The 12,185-nt window shown below is 41.4% G+C and overlaps 1 protein-coding gene across 4 annotated transcripts in view; it reads right to left on the bottom strand.

The window, feature by feature from the left end:
• Window positions 1-12,185, bottom strand: part of psd2 (pleckstrin and Sec7 domain containing 2) — a 28,085-nt gene that overhangs the window by 2,948 nt on the left and 12,952 nt on the right. For 3 of the 4 annotated variants that reach the window (XM_028415874.1, XM_028415875.1, XM_028415876.1), the window contains 11 exons: window positions 4,593-4,790; window positions 4,354-4,434; window positions 3,667-3,812; window positions 3,441-3,499; window positions 1,987-2,076; window positions 1,797-1,840; window positions 1,482-1,672; window positions 1,300-1,370; window positions 849-1,006; window positions 433-577; window positions 36-179 (listed from right to left, as the gene is read on the bottom strand). In XM_028415874.1, the coding sequence (XP_028271675.1) occupies window positions 36-179; window positions 433-577; window positions 849-1,006; window positions 1,300-1,370; window positions 1,482-1,672; window positions 1,797-1,840; window positions 1,987-2,076; window positions 3,441-3,499; window positions 3,667-3,812; window positions 4,354-4,434; window positions 4,593-4,790 (1,327 nt within the window). The remainder of the gene's footprint in view (window positions 1-35; window positions 180-432; window positions 578-848; window positions 1,007-1,299; window positions 1,371-1,481; window positions 1,673-1,796; window positions 1,841-1,986; window positions 2,077-3,440; window positions 3,500-3,666; window positions 3,813-4,353; window positions 4,435-4,592; window positions 4,791-12,185) is intronic. The other variant, XM_028415877.1, reaches the window with a different exon arrangement.

The following is a 12,185-nucleotide window of genomic DNA, read 5'->3' as shown; positions in this document are numbered from 1 at the left end:
GAGTCAAATTAATGAAAGGTACATAAAGCCTGTACCTCGTACGTGAGGTAGTGCTCTTTGAGCCGGTACTCCTCCCACTCTCGGCTTTTTGGGTCAGCTGAGGGCAGATTTTTTCGGTGTTCTTCCAGCTCCAGGCTCATCTGCTTCAGCTTGCTCTCGTGACTCAGCAGCTGATCCTCCTGCACCAATCACAGACCGCACAAATGCCAAAAGGTCCCCCAAAACAACCAATCAGATGCAAGTGACACAAATAGAAATGTAAATTCAAAAGTGAAACTTTAAGGCATTGTATATGCTGCCGTGTACAATATAATTGCAACAACTTCAAATAGTATTAGTAGCATTATAGAATGTTTCTAGTAAAATACAAGACAAGAAATATAATATCCGCTTGTTTCTAATGTTTGTCAGCGCTGTGTGTTGTGTGTGTACCTGGTTGAGTCTGGTGGATGAAGACGGCAGGATGGGTCGACAGAATTTCTTCATCGAGCCGATAGCAGCGGGGAAGGCTGGGGCAGAGAACAGCGCTGCCACCAGGTTTATTCGGAAGATCCAAGACATCATTTCCTCCTCACTCCTGCAGGATTGATGGGTGGTTGAGTTAGGTTGCATGTATAGTTCGCAAAAATGCGATGGTGAACTTACAGGACGTGATTTAAATCAAATCAATCAATGAGCAAAAGGTATCAATATAATATCATAAACAAAAGCTGCTCAACTTTAAGTACACATATTTTACAATCAGAAAATTAAAGAGTGAATCAGAACAGTGTATATAGTTCTTCAGATTTCAGATTTTACATTATTTATTTTTGTTATTATTGATAAGGTTTTTTTGGGTGACTCACGGTGCTTGCAGCAGAAAGACTCTCCAGTCTGAGGTTTTGAGCTTCAGGACGTTGGCTCGCTTGCTGTAGTCGGTGGCACGGGTGGCTAAAGCATGGTGGATCCGCACTGCGTTTTTCAGATCCACTTCTGAAATGTCAGCATCTGGTTTGTACTCATCCTGTGTGTGAAAAACAAGAGACGGGTCAGTTTCTTTTGTGGCAGATACAAAAGTTAATTCATTGCACAAACGTCACAATGTACATGTAGTGCAAGCCCTTCTACCAGCAGGGGGAGCCAAACCCACACCAGTGCAGCATTGCCTCATTTCCTCTCTATCTCACTTCCTGTAAAACACACACACACACACACACACACACACACGCACACAGCAGCTGGCAGGATCCACCACTGCTGTCACTGCGGTGGTGGATGTGTTTCTATGGTAACAGAGCAGAAGACAAGATGCGGTACCTTCTGGAGATATAAGATCATCCCCTTCAGAACCGCATAGAACTTCTTCCAACCACGCCGACCCCTTGGAGCTGAGAGAGAAACACAGAATTACAATATGTATGCTTCATATTGTTTCTAAAATTGATCATTTGTTAACTTCAGAGCAGCGGCTGTGTGTCAGCGTGTGCACGTGCACTCACTGCGTTTGCCATCCATGTCAGCGTGGCTCTTGCGGGTCAGCACTCCATGTTTGTAGGTGACGGCATTTAAAAGAATAGGGATGGCAATAAAAGGGTTACTGCCGTCCGTTACCCTGGCAACACGTTTACTCCCACCCTCACACTGCTCCTCCACCAGTTCCGACAGACTCTTCCGCAGCTCCTCCTCCTCACTGCACACACACACACAAATACCCATTTAGATGCACCTGAGGTGCATGCATTCAAGTGTACTTACTTCTAAAAACTTGCATACATAAATATTTTCCTTTTAAGAAGCACAAAATGCATACTCACACTGCCCACTCAAGCTTCTCGTTCTTAATTGAGTTATACAAGAACTGTGGGCATAGAAAGAGAGAAAATTTAGAAAGGGTCTTTGAAAACATGGATTGAATGCAACTTTTATTTGTTTTTATTATTTTTTTATTTTATTTTGTTTTGCTCCATAAAGAGTAGCCGTAGTCTCTCAGAAGCAGATGTGTACCTTTAATAAATCTTTGGGAAAATCTTTGCCGTTGTTGAGACCATCTAGATTACTGATAAACTGCTGGCATGACATCTTCTTTCCAATATTCTGAGGAGAGATGAATGAAAGACAAAAACAATAAGTTTCTTGCAAAGTATTTTTTTTCAACGCATTTGAAAGTAAATGATTCAGCCTCGGTCGACTTTGTATCAAGGTTAGAAAAAAAAAATCACATTTCAAAGAAGTTGGTGATTTTTGCTTTCGAATGTAGTTTTCTGATCATCCACTGGGTGGCAATATTGGAGCTCTATTACAGGTGGTGGTGAGTGGGGTTCTGCCTTCATTAGGGCTCATCAAAGATCGTGTTACCACACCTTTGACCAGTGTTTTAACCTCTAATTATGGCGCATCATTAGAGGAGGAAAAACAGAGTGGGGAGCATGTTTCTGTAATACAATGACCTTCTGGATAAATCTAAGCTAAATGGATTCAGATGTAGAAATGAAACTGATTTCACTGCCTGATCATGATAACATAGTTTGTAGATTTTATTCTCATTCCCCGCCACATAACAAATGGGCCAACCTTGTTCAATTTCCTTTGTGGCTCTACAAATCAGAAAGAAAAGATCTGATATGGAAATTAAAAGGAGAAGATGGCAACTGGCAACGGTGAAGCCTAATTCACCACATAATAACAAACTGGCTATCATCATGATAGGACAGAATACACCTCTGATGCTCTGTATATCTTATGGTTTTTCTGTATATAGTCTCACCTATATATAGTTTCACCTTATTTTTACTCTGGTGGTGATTTTTTGTCCTGCTGCTGTGACGACTTAATTTCCTATCTTATCTTATCTTACATATATAACCTATGCTAAATTAAATCTCTCAGTATGTAGCACTACACTTTTTCATTTTCATAAAAATGTTTCATGTTTAAATTTAAAATAACATTTAAGCATCAAAAAAAATTTGTGGAAAAAAGGTTAAATTTTGTATATACATCATATCTGTATCTATACTTAACAGATGTTAATGAGAAGAGCGTTAGCAGTAGTAAGTCTACTTACCACCTGCAGGAGCAGAGAGATACCAAAGGATCAGATATGATTAGCAGGGAAAAGAGAGAAAAGATATTAGTCCTAGGAGGGATACTCACTAAGATTACTGTTAGCAGGGACAGACATGAGGAGAATTATTGTGGAAAAGGCAACAGCAAAGGGCCTATGATACCGATGGTGTTATGTTGCCCAGGCCACAGTGCTCCTGTTTTTAGAACTGAACAGATGAGACTATTTGAGGAGAGGAGAGACAGAAACAGGTCAGAAAGTAGGCCGGGGAGGAGAGAAAGAAATACAGAGAAAGAATGGTGGAAAGACAAGGAGAGCAAGAGATGTATTAAAAGAGTATGAATGGAGAAGAATTCCCCATTAACATGGGACTGAGAACGGAGACAGTACATACGTGTCCATGTAGGTCAGTGTTGAGCAGCATGAGTGCACAGGTTAATGTGTGGGCTCCATCTGCAGTGGGACAATACACAAGGTCGAGGCCAACCAAATGTGATAATCTGTGTCAGACTCAAATATGGTGCTCTAAAGGGATTTAATTCAATGCTGACATTTGACTTAAACAATGCAACAACACTACAGTTTCTCTTTTTTCTGTTTATAATATTGTTCCGCATTACCATCTTTGTCATCATCGCCCTCACGACTCTGACCTTCAGAGGTGGGTGTCTGTGGGTTGCAGTGGCAGAAGCGTCTGGAGAAATGGACAAGCACCCGCTCCCTCTCCTGGGTCTCTCCCATCAGTGGAAAGGCCTTTAAGAAGTTTCTGCGCACAAAAACAACCTTATGAATCATTTTTACATAAAGGGGCTCTGCAACAGCCTGGCACAGTGATCTGGTATACCAACTCAAGGAATGAGTATGTCAATGGTCCCAGAATGTCAATCACTATAAATGCTATATGTTCTGATGGTGTTGCCTCTAAATGCTCAGAAACTGAGACATTATACTTCTATTTATATACATTTTTAATCAACATGTATAAAGTACAGTGTCAAGATACAGGGCTGCAATTTGATGTTATATGTCATGTGTGTACGCAGTGTTGTCAGTCTGAAGTGCACTCATGAGGCTGCTTAACTGAAGCTCGTGCACTGAAGGCAGCAGTTTGAGACAGCAACATGTCAGGTACAAGGCTGTGATGTACTCGGCGGCTGTCAGCTACACCAGCTAACTGTACTCAACATGACAGCTTGATTAGAACAAAGCTAACGTGTTGTGAAGAGGGAATTTGATGAATATACATACACACGCACAAATATCTACTATCACACACTCATCACCTGCATGTGCTGAGTGTGCATTACCTCAGGGCTCGATCCAGCGACAGGCCAGAGAAATCAAAGAAGCTCAGGTACTCTGATGCCACCAGCTGGCTGAACTCATTACTGCAGAGAGACAGAGAGAGATGGCGATGTGGCAGCACATGTTACATCAATGTTTTCCATGATGTTATTGTTTCCCTTTATATTTTATCCACATCTGTAACAACATGAACATAATCATTCATCAGTCCATCACTCAACGTGTGTGTGTGCATACTCACTTCTTGCCCAGGTGTCTGGCCACATCACAGCGCTTGAAGCCCTCGAGGTGATAGAGGCGCTTGGCCAGCCTCTTGGCGGCCTCACAGTCGGCTCGGCAGCCATTGGCCAGAGTGTCCGTGCTCCCGCGCTCCAAACGCTCCAGACTGCCCAAATCACACTCCTCCGAGTCAGACAGCACGTCTGTGAGGTTGGCATCGCTGTGGAGAACATACGTGCATGCACACACACAAATACAAACACACACACACACAGCAGGTGACCGGGTTAATGGATGGAACACTCATTAAAAAACTAGGTAAAAAAGCTAAAGAGCCGAGCATGAAACTCAATTATATGAACATATGTTCACATTCATACAAACAGAAGTCAAACGGGGTTTAAATGAGCTGTTATGATAGTGACCCAGTTTCACTGTCACCTAATGTCCCATTTTGATGCAGTGGATATGAAGGCTGATTATAATGCAGAAGAAGATTTCACCTAGCTCAATCGCTTCTAAAAGGCTCCACTAATCCCTGGCTGTGAACCTCTCACATAATTAGAGTTAAAGTGCTATAATATAAATACTAAAGCCTCACTTTCAACTCCTCTAGTTGGAAAAGATGGAATACTCTCTCGCTGTCCTAAAAACAACGCATAGCCGCCGGCCCTTTTGCAAAACACCCAACCTCCAAATAAGAACTAGTGAGCTGTCTATTGCATTCTCCTTCACTATTCTGCCTTGGTGATAGTATGCATCTATGCGAGTATGAAGCAGGAAGATTATGCAAAGTGTTGAATGTACTCAGTCACCCCTGCGGAAGTCGTCAAGGATGAGAAAAGACAGCGTGAGTGGCCAGTAAAAGGCATGACTGAACATGCAGTTTTTATGCCAGAGTAATGACTTGAACACTGTGCACCTTATTTGACAAGATAACATTTGAACAATACACCATTATCCCTGAAACTGAAATGTGGCTTATTGCTTGAATCTCCCCAAATATCAGTGCTGATTATAAAAAATGTTGAGTGTAGCGTGTAGAGGGTCACACAGGGCTGAAGTATCCCAGCAGGCATGGCAAAAAGGTGGAGAAAGAGAGAGAGAGAGCGAGAGAGAGAGAGAGAACTCCTGCATACAACTAAGAACCACCAAAAACTCAGACATGCCTTTGACACAGAGATAACATGCAAATTCCACACAAACAGGCAAAATAAGTATATATATATATATATACTTATTTTGCCTGTTTGTGTATATATATATATATATATATATATATATATATATATATATATATATAGTTTAGAAAGACACCAAAGCCTACATTGTCCATAATGCAGTGCAGACCATTTTTAGTTTAAAGCCTAATTCTCCCCAACCCCCAACATCCTCTTAACTCTGATTATATCAAGTTTCTGTGACTTGAAAACGCTCCCTCGGAGCCACAAAAGACATTACACAACTTCTAAGTTTTACTCCTTGTGACAACTTAAAATTGGTCACATGGCCCTTTACCATAGAGAAATAGGGCCATCCCTGCAGACTGTGATGCTGAGTGAGGCTGAAGGACACACTTTAATGAAGTATCCACTCAAGCAGAGGCCTCTCTCTCTGTAACTGTTTAAATGTTGTCAGGAGAACAGAGAGAATCAATGCAGAGTATTAATTAGTGCCATGCTTATTTATTTATGACTTACTGTGATGTAAAACTGTGTCCACTGCACTGCATTGCACTGCAGACTTTGCAAATTGCTACACGCCAGAGTTAATGGGTGAAAAGTTAATTAGCCTTTTTATTGACGTTTAAATAAAGAGTGCAGAGTAAAGTAAAGAAGACGCTCTGTTAGTTCTACTACCTGTGTAGCGAACATTTTTTTTTACAGCCGGACCTCTCACACAAAACATCTAACCTTTGTGTAACGTAGCACGACATGTTCCGGTAATATTTATCATGCTGAAAAGAACAAATTCAAATTTTTGTTATCAAATTAATGCCAATCGCACACATTTACCTCCATTGGCCTTAGTGGCATTTCCTCATTTCCTGTCTCTGTGTGCATTTGCGTGGCACTGCTAGCATTCTCACCAGATGATTCAGATGTTTTTTGCATAATCTGATCAGCTCAATTTCATTACCCTCACAAATTCAATACATTACGCACTGCTGTTGCAGAGGATTAGCGGGTTACCATGGATACAGCGGAAGCCAAGTGTCCTTTAGTAGATGAAACGGAATGACAGTGGACCGTCTTATGGCTGATTACCACGTATACAAAAATAAATTAAAAGCTACAGACAAATACACAGAAAAAAAACAGAAATAGCCGAGCTTCCACAGCTCAGAGTCAGTTCCCTGACTTCACACGCTGTCCGGCTGACCTCCACAAAGGGCTCTCATTTCTGTCCTCCAGGCAAGGTTACACTCTCCTGTCAGGGCTGATTCATTAAATTTCAGGGTCTTCATCTGGCCTTTGACTTGCAGGAACCAAGTTGAACAACAAGCTATTGAGTCCAACAACACAATTCCCATCACACAACACATAAACCCCACCAGAAGAGGTGGGTGATTCCAGCTCGTCCACCTTGCCACAGTGAAGCACTGCTGCAGAGAATGACAACGATACTGCAGATGGAGGAATCAGCTGAGAAGAGCAATTGACAGGGTGCCTGCGCTCAGCCTTGGGGACAGGGTGGGGAGTTTCCGGGAGGAGTAAAAACTACTGCTCTTTCAAGCAGAAAAAGGGAGCCATCTGATTTGGTTTGGGGATCTGATTAAAGTGCTTCCTGTACATCTCCCACTGGAGTTATTCTGGACATGTCCTACAGGGAGGAGACTGCTCAGTACACCCAGAACCTGCAACAACCACAACACCCAGCTTCAACAAACCTGGAAGTTACAGTAACTTGTGACCCTGACAAGTGGTTGAAAAAGAAAAAAAAGGGTTTCATCTAAATATATACATACAAATGTCACAACGGTGCAGCCTTTACAACATAAACACACACTGCACAAAATGAGTGGATGGTGAACCGCTAAAACAATATCTAGCCTAGTGTTTGCAGGGACATTGCTTTCAGTTGTCTGACCATATTAATTCAGTAGATTCAAAGAGACCTTATAAATCATTCACAGCTCATATCAGTCATGGGGCTTAAATGATGCTGGGTAACCCTGTGCTGTGATCTATGAACCAGCACACACACACACACTACTTTGAAGAGAGACACAACACTAAGTGTCAGATATCTCCTGAAAGCCTTTGCGCACTTGGACTTACTGTGGGACAAGTGGCACACAGTAAAGCTATTAGTCTATCTAAAAGCACAATTCTGTATCCCCAGGCCACACTTATCCAGTCACTGTGACCACCACTCAGTCTGCATGAGCGTGTGTGACTGTATCAGACTTAGAGAGCATGATGAGGCACGCCAGTGAGTCACATGATAATCTTTTTTGGCTGTACAACACCCGCACCCACATCTACAGAACAAGGTGTGTCTGCATGAAAGGTGTGTGTGTGTGTCAGGAGGGTCCTCTTTCCATCTTCCACATGCGTAATCAATAATTGTGGGATTAACAGAATTATGAAAGCATTACTGTTACAGACCTCTCTCTCATTTTCATAGCACATTTTTGCACATAGTGTAGAGACAGATAGAGGAGCATTGCACATGTGTGTACCATTGGTTTAGTTAAAGACTTCTGAATTAAAAACAAGCAACAAAGACAACTCCCTACATGACACAATGACAGTTTATCTAGTGGAATCAGACAACAGCCATTTTTACTGTTACTGATGATCAACAACCACTGAATGACACACATTGCTGAATATTATTACAGATAAACCATCATTTGCCTCTATAGGCAACAAATCATTCTCTAAAACACCAACTACAGCTGCAGCAATAACTGATCACTGGACTAATCACTTCATCATTTGATCATGGATGGATCATTATTGATGGGTTTGTTATTATTATTATTATTATCTGATCTCTGAATCAATTTTGATAAATTAGTTGCAACCCTAACCTCAAGAGCACATCCTGACCTGCACTATAGTAGTCTGTACTTAGTCTATGACATTCTGAGTGCTCATATGTAAAATGGAAATGTGGTAAAATCTAATTGATAATATTGATCAGCATGCATTTCAAGTCATTATGAGGCCATGCCGCTTCATACCCTGCTGAAGTTAAAATACAGTTTAAGCCAACTTTATGACTAATTTTCCTGCCCCTGTAAAAACAGATATTATATTAGTACGATGGTGATTTTCGTCAGGGTAAAATTACACCCCAGCTACCTCACTATTTCCATTTTGCCACGCAGCATAACGTTGATGCTCCCACCCCTCTGGAGGTCAAGGCTTAAAAACTCGTCTAAACACATGTTAAAACTTACAGGAGTTGCAGCAGAAAATCGAAATGCACATCATACTCGTCTTTCCACATCTCGGATCTTTGAAATCAGTGGTTAGAGGCGCGCTACGGTCCGAGCGCCTCATCATCCATTAGTCGATACAAAAATCCACATCGGGCCGGTTTGTTATTTCCCTTTAAAGCCAAATGAAGTCTCCTCTGCTGGGTCACATTCTATACCAACAACACGATGATGGTCAGTCAGACTGTTGTGTTACTGCTGCAGTGTCAACAGGCAGAAGCGTGTTTGGAGTGTTTTCCTTGAAGTTTCTTGGCTGGTCTGAACGCTCCACAGAGGAGAGGAGGATGTTGGGGGCGGAGCCGCGACTGGACACGACTTTTCCTGATGAATTAGAGGTGGCTTTACAATGGCCCTGTGTGTCCCAGCCAACACGACTTCCTCTGCCTTAGAGTAAAGGGCCAGCAGAACAAGTTGTGTTCTGTACATTGCTCTGCAGTGCGGCTCAGCTGCAGGGCAGCAAACCTAACCAAAGCCTAACGTGGTGAGTTCACCACTTCAAATTATGCTTAGATAAAAATGTGCAGAGCAGGCTGTAAATACAAATACACATTTGTTTTAGTGAGATATTTATATGTATAATTTGAATGTAAATAATCCACAGTCATTTAAAGCAGTAATTTGTAAAACAGCTCATCATAATATGCTGTGTTCACCAGGTTCACCAGGCAGAATATCAACTACTGTACACTAAGTGTCAAATCCCTCAACCGTTCTGTCTTTATTCTGACTTACCTTGTGATTTTGTTTTATACTTTAAAAGTTTTTAAACACAAACTACTTCATTACTACCACAGCACACACAGAAACGCCCAGAATCTTATACACACTGACACATTTGTGCCTGCATCAGAATCTCCCCTTCCTCTTTTCAGTCTGGTGCAAAGAATCACAGTAAAAAAAAAAAAGCAGCTGTCAAAAGTCAACATGTTGGGGGGAATGTCAATATCTGGATGGGCCTGCATTCATGCCTTCATTGTCCGTGCCTGCAGATGATTAGGTGCAGACAGCAAGAACGCAGTGAGCACTGTGACCTGACTGCTTTTTTGTGCCAACAAGACACTGCTGAACACTGGTCAGTTTTTTTTGTTCAGCAGCCTACTGCCATGACTCATGGATAACCTTTGTCATCCACTCACAATTCACACAGACAGCAGAATTTAGGAACCTGCTGAAGCACAGACGTGATATTCTCCTGGCAGCCAATGCCTGGGAAAGCTGCTTCAGTTTATAAGGATCCAGCCAGAAGAGTGATACACTTCTTAATAACTTAGGTAACATATTAATCATCATTTAGAAATAGTTTTATTAACACATCAAAAGCCACATTATATTCAGAATTTACTACAGCAAGTAGTCCGATTTCTACTAGGGATGTGCGAGGGATCAGTGTTGGGCTGATACCGGCCTTATTTCAAAGTATCGTTACTCGTTCTAGCTGATGATACAGCCACCGATACTCAAGGAAAATATACATTTGTCTTTTTACTTATGTCGAATAGTACTCCTCACCAGTAGATGAGTACACTCGTACTCAGTCTGAAAAAAAGTGGTATCAAACATCCCTAATTTCCACCCATGATAGAAAAGTAGTCTCAGTAAAACAGTGGCATTGCTTATTTTCTGACATAAATTTGTATTAAGAGAAGTTATTTTGGAAAAGGATCAGTTATTTATTAAACTTCCTCAAAGCCTGATCTGCAGTGCATTTTCAGAAAATTAGCAACATATAATATTGCAAACTAGAGCCAGACGGATAAATCAACTAGCCCAATACAAATATAAAATATACCTATAAATATGTTGACACCAGCCTAAGCTGGCTGATATGCAGAAAACAAAATGCTAATACAGATTTAATCGAGGTTATTCAGCCACACCAATAAGGTTACAGGAAAGAAGTTTTCTACTAAACATATTCTAATCAGTACATGACCTGCAATAAAACCAAATAAAAACTATGTTTATGTTCTAGGCCTGAAAAAAACATCTAGTATGAGTCAGGTGTTAATTAGATTCAGGTCACAACAATAAGAGAGAGAGTAAATGACCTCAAACTACAGAGTTGTTTGCTTTGGCCATTTCATTATTACATTTTTGCAGGCATCGAAAAATACAGTATGACTAAATTACACTGGTGTCTGTGTTGAGTTGCCCCTTCATTTTTAAAATTACACACAGTCTTAGTAGGTTTAAATGGGAAACAACTAGAATGTAGTTTAATGTAATTGGTTTCATGTAAGCTGGGGCATAACACTGCGCTGTGGCTGTTGTTTTCTTTCATGAACTCTGACATAAGGCCCAAAAGACACCTACTCAGCAGCAGACAATGGACAACTGTGACCTCTTTTGGCTGGGAGAGAATAATTACGTTCAGGTGTGGGCTTGTATGTGGTGAAGCACAGTCACTTCTACACAAACATCAGCTACAGTTTCAAACGGGTGAACTGTAAATGCCAAAAAAAACAAAAAAACAGGCAACGCGGTTTGGCTTCATCCTGCAACACATGCAGGAAGTGTTGACAAGACACCTCAGAGGAGTGAAGCCTGTGGTAAGAAGAACCTCATTCAGCCCAAACTGTGGGATGTGTCATAAAACACAGTCGGGCTATAAATAGACAGGCATAAATCTGACGGAGTTAAAATGATTCAGCTACTGTGTGTGTGTCTGTGCTGAGAATTTGTATGTATTACTTCTTGTTTTGCAAAAGTGTGCAGGCACCTATTTATGTCTACGGGTGTGTGTGTGTGTGTGTGTGTCCATATCACTGCCTGAGTGAGAGCCAGGGATAGGATAATCTGCAGGATGTTTCAGCAGTGCTATAGAACTGCACTAAGGGTTTTATTCCCAAAGTGACATCCTGAAAGATGTGGGTGTGTGTTTGTAAGAAAAAGAGGGAGTGAGAGACAGATACAAAGAGCCCTGTGTCACTGAGTGAGCGTCAGGATGTATAAGAATTAAAAGACACTTTTGTTTATGCATGCACACACTGCTTGCCCGCGTGTCTTTTTATGTGTATGTGCGTTGCTGCACTCGACAGTGTGTATGAAAGAGATTAGTCCACACGGCAGAGCTGCTTCTCTGATATGGAAACAACTGCGCCTGGCTTTTATCTGCTCTGCTTGAGCTTATATCTGGTGGGCTCGCGAGCTACTGGGAGGAACACA

Source organism: Parambassis ranga, chromosome 10, assembly GCF_900634625.1.
Source record: "Parambassis ranga chromosome 10, fParRan2.1, whole genome shotgun sequence".
In the NCBI taxonomy this organism is placed as follows: Eukaryota; Metazoa; Chordata; class Actinopteri; family Ambassidae; genus Parambassis; species Parambassis ranga.
The sequence above is the reverse complement of the archived record's forward strand: the minus strand, read 5'-3'. Positions and strand labels throughout refer to the sequence as shown.